Raw genomic sequence first — 19,762 nt, 5'->3', positions numbered from 1 at the left:
CTATTGTATTGCTGCTAATAGACTACATACTGTCAGAAGAAGTGATCAGAAAGATGAGGTTTGAGGGAGAGAGCGAATAATTTCCTCTCCCCCAGGAGGAGCTTGGTTTTGCAGAAAGCCAGGCTGATATGCTATGGCCACAGTAGTTCATTTTCTCCCAACCTTGTGTTGTTGTTGGGTTGTTTTGTCCTGTCTAGAGTGCTTTCTGGTAAGCAAGTGTGAAGGATTGGTTTGGTTTCAGTAACGAGCAATAGTAATCTTAGAATTACATGTTTTGTCTTTCCAGGACGCTGAAAGAAGTCTTTCAAGTTGCTTTTAAACCAAGCTGTTGAGTCTAAAATCAAATTGATTTGTGTTTCAGTTGTCTGGGGTGAAGGGTGGTAAGTGAAGAGACCTTGTGCATGAGTACCTGTGCCTTGTAATGGAAAAGGGATTAACTGAAGGACCCTGATTTTTCTGGGTTTTTTTATCTATTGTTTTTGGCTTAGATAGAGTATCTAAGAAGGATTCCAGTAAGGCACCAAAATGCTTGGTTAGGTAGATCTGTAATTAAAATTGAGATTCAGCATAAAACCAATTATTGCAAACATTCCCAAGAACAGCCTATTATATTATGTTAGCATTGATGAGCCAGTGGTTAAAATTGCCTCATTAAAATGTGGAACACTTTCATTAGTCCATTAAAGAAATTTGATCTATCCTTGTGTACATTTAGAAACAACAGCATATATTTTGGGTATCACTTGATAACAGGCTATAATCTTATACACAATAATTAGAGCTAACAGTTCCTCTAAGTAAACAAACATTGGCTTAATTAGAAGACAAAAGTAGTTCATTCTACTGGTTTCCATATACAATGGAATTCTTCATTTCCGTAGCTATAATGACTTTAAATTTATAAAAAGGATAACATTTAACCCAGAGGATAAATATAGTATATTGCTAAATGTTCAGACAAAACAGTAGTGTTAAAGTCTATTGTTAAATCCTTAATTTTCTTCCCTAAATTATATTCCATTGATAATGTTGGTAATAATGCTTACTTTAACATCAGATTTTAATATTCCTTCTCAAAATTCTTTATGAGAATTAATCAATTAATCCTTGTAGATTCCCTGGGAGGCAGGTAAGTAAACATTATTGCCCATATACAATGAGATAGTTTAAGTCATTAAATGCTGAAATTCTGTTCCTTGTTAGCATAAATTTGAAGAGAGACTATTTTCTGAAAGCATTCCCTGTAGTGACAGGAAGCTTATTTCACCATCTATGACTCGTGCTACTATCTGGCAGCTTTATATTTGTGGTTTGAGAGTAGTATACTAGACCCTGCCCCAGTCTGATGACCTCCACATATTTGTGGATAACATCTTCTACACAATTCCAGGCAATATCTTGGGAATTGTTCCAACACTTATGAGCAGTAGAAGAATCCTACTCTCCCCAACTCTTATTTATATTTATATCAATACATATGCTATCAAGAACTAACTTATGATGGTCAGGCAGCTGTTCCAGAGGTTTCAGATCACCAGGTAGCCAGAGTCACACTTTTTTTTTTTTTTTAATAATTCCACTTGAGGCTTGGTGTAGGCGATCCAAAAATGTGAGAAGGGGGGACATGAGTTTGTATGCGGCGTATAGGATATAATTCCAAAAATTTATTGATATGACTATCAGTAATTCATGGGATTAAAAAAAAAATTGTTATGTACTGGGTGCAGCCCACCTTTCAGCATTTACCTGCAGAATGTGATGCAGCTCACTGGTGTCCTTGTTGAAAGAGCATGCTTCTTTCTTAATGTATTTACTGAGCAAACAGAATAAAAGATACAACACTATGTTATATAGCACTACAGCACACTTACTTTGTAGGAATAATTTCCACAAATTAATATGTAGGATCTGTTTATTAACCTCCAGAGTGTACTCCCTCCCAATAATGCCCTATATCTTTTTAAGTATCTATGTGTAGGTGTATTTACCTTCTATAGAATATGTCAGGGTGCCATTAACAGATGCAGTTCATAAACATTTCTACCTGCTATTTTGCTCTTGATCCAGTCTTTCCTTCTCTGCTATCTTGGGGTTTAATTTTTGGTAGAAAAGACCAGAGAGCTTTCAAGTTTCAGTTCATGGTTTTTCATTAAAAATAAAAAGATGATGTTAGCTTCATTTCTTTTGTCGTCCCATCCCCCCCTTCCTCCCCCCCCCCCCGGACGCCTTTTCTTCCCTGACCTAAAATTATAGGCTCTGCTTCTAGTGAGGCTCAGTGTTTGAGATCAAAGGAAATTTGTGGACTAGGCTAATGTTGGCACAGGGGAAACATAGATGTTCTCTCTCCCAGCCGACAGATATTTCTGCAACCTTGCTCTTGGGTAGGTGGGAGCTGACAGGAGGAAATTCCATTTAGAACATTGAGTCAGGGAGTCATTTGGGAGTGGAGAGAAAAGATATTTAGGTTTTAATCAGAAAAAGCAGCTGTGTAGTTTATATAAGTAGTAAGGAAGTAAGAGTTAATCAGTCTAAGTGCTTTAAAATTGGGAATGTTCAAAACACAGTGATGCTACTGTTAATGTTGGTGATTTGAAATTCTAGTTTATAGAGTTAATGAAGTCTACTGACAGGTAATGAACTGACAGGTGATTGGTTTACTCTATAGCAAGACATACTCATTAAGAAAGCACTGACAATTAATACAGACATTTTATTCTTACTAAAATATGGAGTAAGATTCCATCAAAGTAAACATTTAAGTGAATTGATCTGATAATTTTGTGATCATTATAGTGAAATAAAAATAAAAATGAAGTCTTGATTTGCAAAATTATGACTGTTTCATCACAGTAAATCCTGAGTAATTTTAAACCCTTAACTTGTTTCTAAAGAGATCTAACCTGCTGCTGTATTAGGGAGCTAAGAAATAAATTCTAAAACCAGAATACCTATTGACAGAATTGGGAAGTTGTGTGGTATCTTAGAGTTGACATAAATTCCTAAGAGATGATATCAAACCATTTAAAGGCTATACAGAGCAACTGCTCTTACATAAATGAATACAATGTAAGTTTGTGGAAAGTAGCAACACAATTGTTGCCTTGAGAACTAAGGGCAATGATTATTGACTTGAATAATGACAATTGGTGGTTTTGACAGACTAGAACTGCATTCAGAGCCAATGAATGGCCAATTCAGAGCCAATGTTTACTTTGATGGAATCTTACTCCATATTTTAGTAAGAATAAAATGTCTGTATTAATTGTCAGTGCTTTCTTAATGAGTATGTCTTGCTATAGAGTAAACCAATCACCTGTCAGTTCATTACCTGTCAGTAGACTTCATTAACTCTATAAACTAGAATTTCAAATCACCAACATTAAGAGTAGCATCACTCTGTTTTTGACAGAGAGCCAAAAACCCTCTGAGTCTGAATACTCACAGTCTTCCACTCCTAAGCAATTCTGTTAAGGGATTGCCATGTTCTTTTCCAAATTGATGCACCCCAAGAGGAGACTAGACAGCTGAAGTAGGAGGCTGCATCCTCAAGGCTATACATTCCACAGCAGAGAAATGAAGACAACAGCTTACATAAAAGGGCTGAATTGTGAATTCTAGAATAAATTATTCAGTTTGGGGTATGGGGTTTTGGTTGTTTATTTATGTAAGAAATTTATATCCTGTTCCCCCCCACCACCACCACCAACTTGAATAACTGCAATTCTGGGTGGTTTACCAAAGAAGGAGAGGAAGAGGAAGAAGAAATAAACAAAAACAGATCAAACATTCCATTAAAGTTAAAACAAGTCCTTAATAGACTATCAGGAACTCATAATGATTAGCTTCCTCCAGACAGGGACTCCCATCATCCTGGCCCCAACACTCGAGGAAATAGCCAGGTTTTAATGCCTTTCTAAAGGCCAGCAAGGTTGGGGCCAGAGGTATGTGTGCGTTGGGGGGAGGGGAGATTCTTCCAGAGGGCAGGTGCCACCATGGAAAAGGCATGCCTCCTGGGTCCCATCAGGTGGCATTGCCTCAAAGAAGGGACCTGAAGAGTGCTCATCCGGATAGAATGAGTGGGCAGGCAAATACCATTCAGGAGAGGCGGCGGCGGCGGCAGCTTTCCATTCTCCTACCTAATTCCTCCTCCTCTCAGATTTACCAAGGCATGGACCTAACAGTCAAGTCCTGGAACATGGGCACAGCTATTAGAATCTGAGTTCCATAATTTCCCACAATGAACAGTTGCTGCCCTTGCCAATTCAGTTCTAGTAAAAACTGCCTACCTGTAGTGACAGCTTTGTAGAGAAGGTGCAGTTCTGAACAGAGTTGTAGAGTGCTATCTCTGCGGGCTTTCAAGCAGTAGCATTTTTTTTAAAAAAAACCTGACTCAATGCCAGCATTTCAAAGTGTTCAGGAGTGCCCCCTGCAGGCGAGCATTAGTTCTTTTCCACTTGCTGAATTAGTTATTTGAACAGCTGAACCTACACTGGACTATGGGGGAAAAAAAACCCTGGCATTTATTCTCCTTCCTTTTTTCTCATAAATTTGGCAGGTTCTCTGAAGTCTGGCTGCAATTCTCAGATTGCCTTAAATGCCTGCCTATCCAAAATAATAATCTCATAATCCAAGGATTTGTTATGATTTTTTTTAAAAATAGAATAGACATAATTTTATAGAGTTTTTTTTTAAGTTGCCTAAGAATGGAATATTCATCTTTAGGTGTGAGGAAACAACTTTAAATGTTCATCCTATGTCTTAGGAGAACACTGATCCAACTGAATGCTTCAGGAAAAAATGACAATATAGATTGGTGCTTTGTGCCTCTAAATAACTCCTTTGCATCTAGGTACTCTGAATTAGCGAGGTTGTTCTTTTGAAAGATGTCTGGAGGCTTCAAAAGATAAACACAGTAACTTAAGGCAGTAGCTTTCTTACAAATTATGGCTGATAGAAATAATTATGCAATTTTGTTGATAATTGGAGCTCTTGAAAGCTGAGATAAAGAGTAAGTTGATGCTCCCTGCATAATTGAGCTTTAGTTGTTTAACAGAATGTCCTGCCAGATTGAATTCAGTATGACTTGTTTTCAAACATAGATGCACAGGATTACCTCTAATACACAATAGACTTTTTGTTAGATATTTTAATATTGTTAGCTGCTGCAAGCTTTTAAAATAGGTTAAGAAAATATATTTAAATCCAAATAATTTAGACACTTCAATATTCTGATTGATCTAGTAGATTAGAGGAATTGCACAAACTGTAGAAAAAGCCAAATATGGTACTTGGATACTTCTGTTTCTGCAGGACGAATTTTAAATGTATCCATTATTGTGTGATGACGATGGGCCAATAAAAAGAAAGTGTGTGTGTGTGTGTATGCATACACATACACACACATACATACATACAAACGCACCATACACACACACCCAAGATATTTGAATAAGATGCAGTTCTCAACAGCCTCTGAATATGCCTCTAACCAATGCTCTTTCTCTTTTTCTTCCGCAGGACTTGTGAAGTTGGGAGTTCATTGTGTAACATGTCAAAAGGTCGCTATAAAAATTGTCAACAGGGAGAAGCTCAGTGAATCAGTGCTAATGAAGGTAATTTTCCAAAGGGAGATCTGGAAAAAAAGAGAGAAGTTGTCGGCTCAGTGATTTTTGTTCTTTGAAAATTAATATCTTTAATTAAATTTAACAAACATTCCTGTCACTGCTAACATTGTGCATTGCATAATAATGCCAATACTTCAGAGAGGGGATAGGGAAACTGAAATTTGAAAGGATAGTGTATTTATCTGGTTTGATTAAGAGCAAAAATTAACATCCAATTGTGGCACAATAATTAAATGTGAAAATATTGATGCTTAAGAATAACTAATGATTGCAGAAAGGTTGTTCTGGTTGTCCTGACAGTAGTATGCTTCTGGTCTGGGCTATGATTGTTTATGTTACAAAAAGTCTGTAGTTGGAATACCCTTTATTGCAGGAGCAGATTCTTCTTCCTTGCTTTAGAGATGTTCTGAAATTAGATGTTTGATTGGCTGGAGATTTTCACTTTGGCAAGACCTGGTTGGATCACTCCCTGTTAGCCTTGGATTTCAGCCCCCACCCCTACCCGTCACAGGGAGGAAGGACCTAGTCAGCTGACTTGCCTCAAGTGCCTCGTGGATCCTGTTGAGTTTCAAAGGGAACTTAGGGGTGTCCCATGCTGTTGTATGGTTCAACTGAGGCCTCAGTGTTTGGAATTAGAGGGTGACAGTGACCTTGGATCAGATTGCACCTGTGCAGAGGTCCCCTAGTTTTCAGAGGAACTCTGGGAGATGAAACGGTACATGAGATCCAAGAGCACTACTGGAGGAAAACAGAGTGCATTCAACCAAGCACTAGTAAGAGCCCTTAAGGATTACATTGTGATGATAAGAGCAGCAAATATATATATATACAGCTCTTATTTTATAAACTGACAATAGGCAGGCCTGTTTAGGGTGACCCAGTCCCTCCTAAGTAAAGAGGAACCATGTCAACTTTTACAGGGCTCCTGGGAGAACTGTCCTAGATATCTGTTGGATAAAGTCACTCGAATTTGCTCAGAGCTGGACCCCTTCTGTGCAGGTCCCATACAATTGAGTCATGTTTAGTTATCTGGGAAGAGTTGATCCTGTTAGTCCTGTTGAAGTGGGCAGGTTCCTTGGGCTTTGAGTTATGATGCTTAGGTTATAGATTCATGTCCCTCCAGGAGATGACACGTGATTGGATCTTTGCAATGGTGAATGCCTCTTGAGGGAGGGGAGAGTTCTGCCAGTTTTGAAGAAAGCAGTGATTAGCTCTTCTCAAGAAGCTAATGGAACTGGACAACTTTCATCCAGTCTTCAACCTTCCCTTGTCAGAAAAGGTTGTTGAAAAGGTCATAAGCTTACAGTGCCAGAGAACCCTGGAGGGAGTGGATTATTTAAACCCTTTTCAGGCGTATTTCAGACTGACTACTGAAAGGCATTAATTACCCTTGTTGACAACCTTTGGTAGGCTTGGGATGGGGGTGGTATGTCTATCCTGGCCCTCCTGGATCATAGTATAGTTCTGGACTGGCTTAGGAGATTGGGAGTGGGAGGCACAGTTTTATGGTGGGTCTCTTATTTAATTCTACATGAAACCTTTGGGTAAGGTTATCCATTGGCATGGGATTAAGTATCATCAGTATGGTGATGATATTCAGTTGTACATCTCTGCTTCAGGCTGCTCAAGGCTTTTCCCCAATGTCTGGAAGCTGTGGGAGTCCAGATGGGGAAAAACTGGCTTTGCCTTAACCCTAGCAAGACCAAGTAGCTGTGGATTTTAGGGCCCTCTGGATCTGGAGATTTTCCATCCTTGACTCTGAATAGGGTGGCACCCCCTGTGATACAGTTGATGAGCAATTAGAGAGTTCTCTAGAACTCACAATACCTGTTTAAGGCACAAATGGTAGCCATGGCCAGAACAGTGTTTGCAGAAATACATTGTGTGCACCAACTGTGCCTGCTCCTGGATTGGAAGACTCTGGTCATGGTCACTCACATCTTAGTCACCTCCCAGTTGGACTGTTTCAGTGTGTTTACATGGTGCAATTCTTGAAGAGGATTAGGAAGTTGTAGTTGGTCCAGAAAGTTGCAGCTGGTCTTCAGTAGGCTTCCATGTGCAATTCAAGATGCTGGTTATCACCTGTAAAACCCTACATGTCACAGGGCCAGATTATTTGCAGGACTCTCTCCAATTGTTTCTGCTCGTCCCATCAGATCAGGGTAGGCATGCTCTGAGTCCTTTCTGTGAAACAATGTCATCTATCAGGACCCAGGAGACATGCCTTCTTTGTCATAGCGCCTGCACTATGTAACAGCATCGCCCTGGGATGTCCCTGACCTGTTAGCCTGACCTTGAAGACCTCAGGCATTGGGCCAGGTATCCATTGAGCCCTGTAAGGTTGGTGTAATTTCTTTTCGGACAGACTACTAGAAGCCTCAGGTGCACCGTATTGTTTATGTGGTATTTAATTATTTTGTTTTTCACAACTGAATCTGAAGGATTGCACAGCTTAAAACATAGGATATCTGATATGGAATAATGGGTGGGCTTCAATATAACTCTAGTGCATTCTATTAGCATCATAAAGTGTTTCTCTCATCCTCTTCTGCTATATTGTGAACTCTCATACTTTCGGCTTGGGGATAGAAATTAAAACTTTACTGTATTTGTTTTGTAGTAAAACCAAGTTAAAATGATGTGGACAATAGATTTAATTTTTACAATGTTGATTACATTGATATTGTCTCATGTACCAATGTAAGTTTTATTTTTCATAGATTTATTTTAAAAAGTAATGTGTTCAGGTCATAACAATAGAAGGGTAAAATACAGTGGTACCTCGGGTTACGAATTTCATCCGTTCCGTGACTCTGGTCGCAACCCGATTTGTTCGCAACCCGAAGCAAATTTTCCCATAAGGTTCAATGTAATTACTGTTAATCCGTTCCGGCGTCCACGGACCACGCGTCAAGGGCGGAAAAATGGCCGCGGACCACATGGCAGGGCGGAAAAACGGCTGCGGACCGCGCGGCAGGGTGGAAAAATGGCCGCGGACCATGTGGCATGGGCGGAAAAACGGCCGTGGACCATGCAGCAGGGCGGAAAAACGGCTGCGGACCGCGCGGCAGGGTGGAAAAATGGCCGCGGACCACGTAGCACGGGCAGAAAAATGGCCGCAGACCACGTGTCACCGGCAGAAAATGGCCGCGGACCACGTGTCACGGCGGAAAATGGCCGCAGATCCGGTTCATACCCCGAGGCTGAGTTCGCAAACCGAGGTAAATTTTTGCGGCTGGAGCTGGTCGCAACCCGAAATGTTCGTAAGCAGAGGCATTCGTAACCTGAGGTACCACTGTATAGCCCATTTATGGGTAATAAATATACCTAACAAGCTAGATGTCTTTAAAAATACGTGGCTAATACAGAGAATGCTAACTTCTTCCATTAGTAATGTTTGGTAGAGTTTGCTATGCATTCTAGCATCACAATGCTGGGTGCAATTGCAGAAGTGTGAGATCTGATAAAAAGGAGCATTTTTTGTTGTTATTGACATAGTTCCTGCTGCATAACCTCCATACAAGGAGGGAGGGTGGGTATAAGAACATTTGCTCATCAGTAACATCATGCTCTACATGTGGAGGCAACTGTGTGCATGAGAAAACATCTAACAGGAGAACATTTTATATCTTTTTTGTGTGAAAGAGATGTATCTCTTTTAAAGTGCTTGCCATTTGTTGTTTCTATAAATACTATAGTGTCTGTTTAAAAATCTGTCACCAGATTTGAGCAAGTTTTTATGTTAATTCAGTTGATTAACAAATTAAACATTACAGCTTTATTTCTCACTGGGGCTACTGTATGTTATCCAACTTGTAGTAGAAGGATATTTTGCTCTTTTCAATGAAGAGAAGTATTCAGAATTGACTTTCCCATACTTGCAGGCTATATGGTCCAGGGCATTTCAAACTCACTCTGCTTAATGAGATAGACTAGGTCTAAGCATGCTTTTGATAAAAGATGTTTTCAGTATTAGCCAATCTAGTATTGGGGAGGAGTGGTAATTATTCAATTTCTGATGAGTGGGAAACAGAATTTAACTCTTTCAGCCTGTTTTGGTCCAAAGGTAAATTCCTCCTCTGAAGCTGTAATTTGCATGAACAGGAAATCTGTCCCCTGGGGCCACCTAATAACAGCTTCAGATGACTGATTTTCATTTCAGGGCTATAGTGATGGGGGGGGGGGGCGCTGAATAGGCCAAAACACCACATCAAATATTAAAAAGGGAATTTGTGCTACAAGTGCTAAGTTTGTTGGCCACTAAGAGACCAGAGCAGGTAGACTTAAATACATTTAGGACAGAGTAAGGTCTCATCAAGCTGGACATGTCCAAAAGGAAGCTGACTGCACTGAAAAACACATGCCAGAAAAGAAGTAATAAGCCCTCTTTCAGGTATTTTGGCTGCTACTACTCTTGTTTCATTTACTGCAAACTGATACATGTTGTTGATAGGAAGGTATTAAGATGAGAAACAGCAAAGGCAAGTCCTCCAAGTGAAGTGTGATACACTGCATTTGGGAGTCTTCTCTTCCACCACTCTTTCTTTCTTTTTGCAATTAAAAAAAAAAAACATTCTGGAAGCTGGCCTGTTTCTCTAGAGCTGCTTTTTCATTTGAATTGGGAGGCATTTGGTAAAGTGCTTTCTAATCATAACACAGTACTATCAATATTTCTGGAGAGAATAATTCAGAATTGAAGCAGCTGGACTAAATTAACAATACTGCTGCTATGTAGCTGATACACAGGAAGACATGTTGGAAGATGGAACTGTAATAAATGTGCCATTTGAGTCTGCGCAGACTTATCCAAGAAACTGGATTAAGTGTAGACATATGGATTCGTCTCTGAGTGTCCACTTGGGCTTTCTGTGTTACTACATTCAGGTACATTTTTCACCACCTTCTTCTTGAGATGATTCTTAATCTTGTATCCAAGGGGCTCACAACTTGTACTGCCAGAACAAAGCTGGTGGCCCACCTCTGGTCAAATAGAAGTCAGACTGTAAAGGAAGGCATGTGCGAGGAGGATACAGGATTGGAGGATCAAGGTTATCAGGAAGGAGGGGGAGCATTCCTGGAGAGGTTGCAGAGCAAGCGCTTCCTCAGCCCGCAGCAGGACCGTGAGAAGGTGAAGAAGCTTAGACTGGCCCCTCCCTAGAGTCTCACGGGGTATAGCCACTAGTTGCTTTGGTATAGGTTTAGTCTGGCGAGATTCTATTAGGTGCAAGCTAATAAAGGAACTATACTGGACTGGACTGCCTCGTTGTCGTTCTTGGGCTGGGCCTGACACAGATATAAATGTTACTGGTGATCTTATTTTGGTTGGAATTGTTTCTCCAAAACTAAGTTTTGTGAAAACAGTCCACTCAATTATGTCTAGAACTGCCATGCAAAAGGGAATGGTATTTTTTTTTTTGAGTTTATACTTCCTTAATGTACTTAAGATTTGTTGTTCAAAATACCTATTTTGACAAATGCAGGACTTAGTCGCTGCTGCTGGGAATTGGTCAGGTCTAAAAAGGGTAACCATTTTAACTACTTATTTGACTTGCAATGTAGGAACCATAGTGAGTGATTCATCTGTTTCATCATATGATCTCAAATATTTTTCACAAGAAAATAATTTTTGAGGCTTTCTTAAGGAAATTGATATATGGATATATTATATGAAGTTATACTAGACGGCTGAGATATTTAAAGATATTACTGGACTGCCAATGTGTCTCTTCTTTCTACTTCCATAGTTTTCCATGTAAAAGTATAAATTCCACATCTTCTGTTTGGTTAACGGACTTGGTACTTCTTTATCTGTCTACAAGGAAGATTAACTAGTTTCCAGACAGAAGATTTCTATGGGGACCTGTTCCATGACAACTATCCATTTTATGTTCTCAGAAAAAGAATTTTGATTGACATTAATGTTCTGATGTGAATAATGATCAACTAGATTATTTTTGGAAGCCCAGTAGCAGGACATAAAAGCAACAGCCCCCCTCCCCCAGCTTTTTGCCTGCATTATCTCATTTTCAGAAACACAGTTGCCTCTGAATTGGAGAGATTCCATTTCTTAGTCATGGACATTGATAGAATCAGCCTCATCTATCTGATCTTTTTTTTTAAAAAAAAGTTGACTATTTTCATCATTGTTTCTTGTAGTGAATCATACATACATTAATGTATTGATATGTCCATTGGTATCCAAAAATACTCTTTTATTTAAGAGATCTGTCCAGGGAGGAAAATACCGTTATGTCAGTCAGTGATTATCCAGCATCCTGGGCTGTTTGTGCAGCATAAGGATTCTCATGATTGATTGTCAATAAAGGTATCATATTGCTAAGGAGACTCAAATAGCATTGCAGGAAAAAAAATCGCAATGAATAATCCAATTACATTCTAACTATCCCTCCATGTTTTTACTGTTCATTTCTGCATTCCCTCTGAGACGTGAGCAAGCTCATACTTAAAACCCTACTTTTGGTTACCTCTATCTTCACACCAATTTTAAGCCTTTCCTTCCCCCCCCCCCCCGTTGGAATGTGTTGTGTGTTTGAAAGCAGATGATTATTATAGAACTATAGAAATGATCGGCAGTTATCAAACAACTGATCTTCTACGATTCCAACAACATATTATGTTCAGTAGGACTTCAGGAATGAGAAACTGGATTCTTGAGTCCAAAGAGATAAAAATAATGTTGTGCACTCTTTCCTTGCATGTATCTGGACTTTAATTTTCCTGGTTCTCTTGCCTGGGGACTACCATCCATTGCTGAGTGTAAAAGAGAGACTGTTTGTTTGTTCGTTTGCTTGTTTGTAGGAAATCACAAGTGGCATTAGAGGCTTGCTCACTTGTTTCTGTTTGAACATTTAAAGATGTTGGATAATTGTGTGTCTTGTGGAAATGGCAGACCTTCCTTTCCCATCCACTCTCCACTTCTGGCATTGAAAAATATTTTGTAGAGGGGTAATTAAATCAGAAATATGTATATGTACTGTACCTGTCAAAAGAATAAACCTATCAACAAGCTTAGGACATTTCACTTTAAATTTAACTGGATGGGTGAACTGATTCAGTTGAGTAAACTTTAAGATTGGTTTGATCTAAACACCAGACTTCTAATACTTGTTTAAATGCACACAATGACATTCAGGCATTGTCATTAGTACATCACATGTTGAAAGTTAATGGGTTTGGGGAATCATAAGTTACCACTGAGAAACTAAAGTGTGTGTGTGAGTCTAGTGTCTTCTGGAATGCATCCTTTGCACTAAACCCTCCCTAAGGACTACATTTGTCCATGCTGAGAGAGGAGATGACCCACCTCCTTCTGATGGAGAAACGTAGAAGAACTCTATTTTTTTAAGGAAAGAAAGGCACCAGTGGGATTTTTTTTTTTTTCCATATGTGAAGGGTTTCAACCTGTGTGTTCATGGGGTACTTTTTCTCAGACATCTGTTAACCAGCCACATTTGGCTGATTAGACATTTCCTCCTCTAGACCATACTGAAATAGAAATAGGCCACAGAAACTCCAACTTTAATAGCAGTTAATCCATATAAATTAAGCCAAATTTAGAAGAATTTAAGCAACATAATTTCTCTATTTGCCTAATCTTCTTAAAATTTACTATATTGTATGAATTTTAAAAAAAATATGAAAGAAGGTAATATCAAATCACTTCCATAACACTGCCAAGAGAGCAGCATGGTTGCACTTATCAGGAGTTGAACTCAACTTGACAGAATCTTTACCTTTTTTTATACTCTATGTATTTCTTAAACAAGTATCAGACCCTTACTTTTCAGCTCCCATTGTCCTTAGCCATGAGATACAATACCTTCAGATGGACTGCTACAAAAGCTATATTTCTAAATATGTCTATATTTATATGCATACTGATGATTTTGATCCCCCACTGTATGCTCATGATCCTGCTTCTAAACAAAATACTTGTTCTTGTGGGAGGAGGGGTTGGGTTTTTATTTATTCCATTCATTTTAATGCAGTTTCCAGAGGGAATATTTGTGCGTCTGGAGCCTGTTAACCTTAGAAAATAAAACTTCATTACAATAACATCAAGTGGCTGATTTCAACTGCTCAAAGTCAGTTTGATTAAGTGATACTTTGCTTCTGTGCACCACCCTCTGTGATGCAAGAAGAATGCTTCTTGGCATATCAACCAAAGCACTGTAGGGTACAGAAAACAGGACTATCATTATTCTTAAAGATGCCAGTGTTTTTCTCATGATTAAGTGGAATCTTTTTAATAAGTGGGTGTGAAAAGCTTAAGAGCATCCATAAACAGGTAAGTTGAGTTTTACAATGCTGTTGGAGAAAATGCATAAGGAGAGTACTTTGTACATACACAGTGAACAAGAAGACTAGTTCTCTAATGAACAGCACTGAGTTGCACAGAAGTCCTTCTGTAGGGAGCTTGCTTACATAAACATTTATTTATTCTGATTAATAGGGGGAGGCTAGTCATCTAATGAGAAAATAATGCATGAACAGCAATCACTCTAATGAGAAATAGGGATACCAAACTCCAATGGCACCTTTAGATGATTATATCTCAACTTACCAAACTAAAATATACAGTAACCAAGCCTTTTGTCTGCATACAGAGCATTTGAACACTTTCTTCCACAGTATGAGTAAGCAATCAATCAAACAGAAGTCTCCGATTAATCAGAGTGTCTTGTTTGGTCTAAACCAGGGAACTAGGGGCAGCATAGCTCTGTACAGGAAATAAAATCTTTCACTGCCATTTTGACTAATAATAGTTTTAACATTATACTTAACCCCCTAAATTGCTATTAATATTAACTAAAGCAAGTTGAGAACCTCTGGCTGGAAATTAGCTCTTTTCAATCAAATTATATTTAAAAATTAGTTTGGGGGGTTGGATATCATGAGTTTGGATATCATACCTTCCATCAAAAATAGAAGTTAAAGCATTTGCACTCCTCTACACAATCATGCTGGATAAGGTCAGTGGACTTTAAAACCACAACTTGCTGTGTCTTCTGCCTCTTACAATAACATATCATTTATTGTGACATCACATTCAATTTTATGGTTAACAGTTTTGTCATAAACTAGGATTGTGCCTTAATATATTGGCTTTTAGTAAAATAGCTAACTATACTTTCATGATTTGAATAAAAAAGAAAAATAAGATCAATTAGAAATGTTTCGTTTGTTCATGCTAAGACTTATATTTTAATTGTAGTTTAATAAAATTTTAATATCTTTTAGTGTTAGCACTGTTAGCCACCTTGATGCCTGTATTTAACAAAAATGTGGACATATAATTCAAAAATGCATTTTAAAAAAGGAGTAATAAGAACACTTATTCCTATCTCCCCTTATTAAACTAAGATATCATAGTCTATAAAATGTGGAGATATATATTAGTTGCTAAGCAGAAAATGTTTCCAACATAATAGAAAGCATTTTTGCCTACTTTTTTGTTTGTATTAACATCCTTATGTAATTGTGATAGTTTTAAAAATCTCAATTAATTATAATTAAACATATATCTGGGTGGCCCTTGAAGATCGCCAGGAACTTTAACTGGTCCAGAATGCAGCGGTGTGGGCAGTGACGGGCACACCTCAGTATACTCATGTAATACCTCTGCTTCATGAGCTACGTTGGTTGCCAGTTTGCTTCTGGGCATGATTCAGGGTGCTGGTTGCTATCTATAAAGCCATAGGTGGCATAGGGCCTGATTACTTGAGGAAGTGTCTGTCTCTCATAGCATCTGCCTGGCCGATTCAATCTGGCAGGGTTGGCGTGCTCCAGGTTCCTTCAACTAAGCAATGCATCCTGGAAGCACACCTGCCCTCTGGAATGAGGTTCCCCCAAGATCTGAATGGCCCCTACTCTGCTGGTGTTTTGAAGGGGCCTAAAGACCTGGCTGTCCACTCAGGCCTTTGGTGGGGATGACTGGAGCCTCCTTTTAACTTAGGTTGTTTTCTTTTGTTTCAACCTGGTTTGTTATCTTCCACCTCTACCTTTCTTGCTGTTTTTATTGTCATGTTTTTCATGTTTTAAATAACTTGTAAACCTCCCAGAGTCACCGAGAGTTGGGTGACATAGACATTTAATTAATAATAATAATAATAATAATAATAATAATAATATCTACCCCACGGCAATCAAAATTACTCTCAGCAGCTTACACAGAATATAAATAAAAACAATTTAAAACATCAAGTGTCCCATTTGAAACCATATAGGAACCCAACACATAACAGTGACAAAAAGAACATTAACAATCAACAATTAAAAAAAAAAAGGATGGTATCATACATAAGGTCGAGGAGACATTCCAGAGCAATTCCATTTTCAACAGAAACAGAAAAATCATCAGAGGCAGTTAACCTGATCTCTACCAAGAGGCTCTTTCACAGCATCAGTGCTACTGCAGAAAAGCAGTGTTTTCTTGCTTCAGTCTCCTGAACCTCTATAGACTATGGAATTTGTAGCAGTTTCTCCCTAGTTGTTCTAATAGTGTTTCTCAGCCTTGGCAACTTGAAGACGTGTAGACTTCAACTCTCAGAATTCCCCAGCCAGCATGGCTGTCTGGGGAATTCTGGGAGTTGAAGTCCGCACATCTTCAAGTTGCCACAGTTGAGAAACACTGTTCTAATAGGTCAAGCTGGTACTGGCAGGAGTAGGTGGTCCTACAGTAACACAGTATCTCAAGGAATGCCAGTTGTTGTTGTTCAGTTGTTAAGTCATGTCCGACTCTTCGTGACCCCATGAACCATATCACACCAGGCCTTCCTGTCCTTCACTGCCTCCCGGAGGAGTGCCAGTACTACAGTATTTTTTTTTTTTTTTAAATTTCACAGAAGTAGCTTTAAGCAGTGTTCTATGTAGATCGGTCATCAAATGTCAATGTTAAATGGAGAACCAAATGAAAGCTGACTCTCAGATACTGTATATTCTCAAATCTGCAGTATTTTCCTTTTGCCCCCAATTAACTGATGGTTGACATTCACATAGTTTTATGAAGTAGTCCATTTATAATTAGAGGCAAAGGCTAATTCTTCTTTACAAACCAATTTATGAAATTGTTCATCTCTTGTACATGTTGCTAGACATCCAGTAAAACTTCCATGCAATTTTCTATCACTTTATTATATGATTATCTGCTCCGTAGTAGTTATTACTTTAGAATAGTTCTGGCACATGTTTATTTCTGTATCACTTGAAAGTCCATAGATTTATCCAGATGAATACTGCTGAGGCTGCACCTGGAATTCCTATTCAGTAATTACCTCTCCTTCATCTTTCTTGATTGTGACATATGGATTGACTGGAACCTGTGTTAAAAGGAGTGAGTTTCCAGAGTTTACGTAATTGCACTTAGTTGAGAACTGGGAAGAAGTTTAAATAGAATTGCCAGAAATCTAGGGTATAATCTGATGGAGCAATAGCATCACAACTGGCAGTTGTAGTTTGTTCATCCTGGGTCTTCCTCCTTTGCTACCAATGTGTTTGGTCGTACTTTTTTAATATAGTTCTGGCTAATCCAGCTTTCATCAACCTGGTGTCTTCCAGATATGATTAGCATCTTTCAAAACTAGGCTAAAGTCACTATAAATTCTGGAAGTTACAGCCCCATTAGATTGAGTTGGCCTATCTTTATACTTAATGGGATCAAAATATTTTTTAAATGAAGAAGGAATATGAAAACAATTACATGTGAAAGCAATAGCTTTCCTCTCCTGATAATCAGCCATGCTCCATCCCACATAATCTTCCACTTCAGCTGGAATTATGACAGGAACATCAGCATTTGAATAGTTGGTGGTGTCCAGTTGTTCCACAACGTCAGTATATAATTTAGAGTGGAAGTGTTTGAAGCGGTTCAAGATTTCTTGCTGATTTGTTGTGATTGAGCTGTCTGATTTCTTGGTCTTGAAGAGTGGTTTCCACTGCTTCTTGTTTCATCTTCTTCAGGCTTTTCTTCTCTTCAATGGTTGTCTATATAAGCTGACAATTGTACTTTCCATCACTTTCAAATAGTCTTGTTTAGTTCAGTATGTTCTACAGTGTTTTGGGTTGACTGTGGATGTTTCTGTTGTCATAATTTTTGCATCATTTGTTTAGTGTCCTCTGATATTTTGCTTTTTTGACTGTGTTTCTTGGTACCACAAATTTCATTGGCTGTTGATTACAGAGTTTTAGTTATACAGCAGGTAGCTCTCATTAAGTTCTCATTGTTTAATTTGTTGAGGTTGAAGAACAATTTGATAATTTCATCTGGAATGCATCTTTCTGACAGCTGAGTATTTGATAATTGATCCAAGCTGCTGCATTTTGCAGCAATTTTCCCCTCTCCTCTTTTATGCTGATTTTGAATGTGGCACATATTGGGCAAATTGTAAACTATTGAATGCAAGGATAAGATTGTCATCTGGGATTTTCCAAATCCATTTTTTCTTGACATAAGAATTCAGGATAAAAATCTATTTTTACATCTTTTACCTATTAGTCATGATCCATGTTTTTCTATTGCTAAATCCAAAATTCCTGATGTTTGTGTCATATGATTGTTTTTCTCTACCCTGTATTCATATTACCTATAATGATTTTGAATGAATGATTCTTCTGGCTGAATTGATGTGTAATCAGTTAATATAATTCTTTGATTTCTTCATTGTTGTGATTGCTTGTTGGTGCATATACCTGTATCAGTTGAAAGAGATAGTGTTGAATCAATTTAACAGGTATGTTACTCATCTGAAAGTTTGTTGAATTCAATTATGTTTTCATTTAGATTTTTTGTAGAATGACTCCAACACCACTTTATCATCATTTATTTCCTGTTAATATAACAGGTGGCCATACCTGGTGTCAAGCAGCCCCTCATCTTTACATCCTATTTCACCTAGTCCAGTTACATCCCACTTGATTTGTTCCAGGTTATGCTCTAGTTCTTCCAACTTTGATTCATCTCAAAGGGATCTAACTTTTATGTTTCTGTGTTTAAAGGCAGCCTGATCAAACTCAGTGATTCTTATCTCCCTCTGCCTTCAAACTAATTTTCCCAGGGCTCTAGGACGTGGTTATCTGGCCACCAGGCTATAATGGATCTGTTTTGCAGTTGCCAGTCATGGAAGGTTGGAGACCAAAATCTAACATGCTGGACCAATATGGATTGTAGACTTCTACCAATGGTCCATGGTTTATTATTCACTACAGCAATGTGTGGCTTATTCTGAGCTAACCTAATGGACATAGGATAGATAGATAGATAGATAGATAGATAGATAGATAGATAGATAGATAGATAGATAGATAGATAGATGGATGGATGGATGGATGGATGGATGGATGGATGGATGGATGGATGGATGGATGGGAGAGAGAGAGAGAGAGAGAGAGAGAGAGAGAGAGAGAGAGAGAAGTGATTTGTCTTGTTCCAGTTCTTCCCTGACTTATTTTCTGAACTAAGGTTTGTTTTTTAATGCAGCCTTGCATCTGAAGAAAACACAAATATACATCCAATCAGCACGAGTTAGGAGGGTCCTGGGAGTACTGGAATCAATTTGATTTTACAAACCATATTATGTAGGATAATGCAGCATAATGATCTGAAATAATAGTCCTGCAATGCAGCAGTGTAGGAATCAGGAGAGAGGAAAGAAAAAATCCAAAGAGACAACACTTTTTTTCTGCACCATTTAGGAGAACTATGTATTTGGGTCAACTAAGTCCTAAAGCAGAATATGTATGCCGTTTTTTCGATACACTTTCAAGTATTACTGAAAGAAAAGACCAAGCTGTATAGAAACCTGAGCAAATATTAATAAGCATAATCATTTAAATGTGGCATTATCCTCATATTTCATTATTTGGTGAGCCTTATTTCAAAAGCCAATTTAGGTAAAGAGTTTCTCTGCTGACTTTATTGTAGTCTGGATAAGGCCACAAATAATTAGTTGCTGAAATTCTTTCAATGCAATTTTCAGTGTGGCGGTGTAGTCATTATCTGTAGTATTTTTAATTATCAAGAAGGAGATAAGAACAACACAAGAGAAATAGTATAGTAACAAAAGGAAATATTACAATCAGATCTGTAGAAGAATAGAAGATTAACATATATTGTAAGATAT

The 19,762-nt window shown here is 38.3% G+C and overlaps 1 protein-coding gene across 1 annotated transcript in view; it reads left to right on the top strand.

Annotated features, from left to right (window-relative positions):
* BRSK2 (BR serine/threonine kinase 2) overlaps window positions 1-19,762 on the top strand; it is a 437,463-nt gene that overhangs the window by 215,122 nt on the left and 202,579 nt on the right. The window contains exon 2 of the mRNA XM_088145138.1: window positions 5,518-5,612. Coding sequence (XP_088001264.1) covers window positions 5,518-5,612 — 95 coding nt within the window. The remainder of the gene's footprint in view (window positions 1-5,517; window positions 5,613-19,762) is intronic.

This window comes from Python bivittatus, unplaced genomic scaffold (genome assembly GCF_059951505.1).
Source record: "Python bivittatus isolate LINGU-HERP-01145 unplaced genomic scaffold, Pbiv_v1 ctg000480_np1212, whole genome shotgun sequence".
In the NCBI taxonomy this organism is placed as follows: domain Eukaryota; kingdom Metazoa; phylum Chordata; class Lepidosauria; order Squamata; family Pythonidae; genus Python; species Python bivittatus.
Note: the sequence above shows the minus strand (reverse complement) of the source record. Positions and strands in the feature narration are given on the sequence as shown.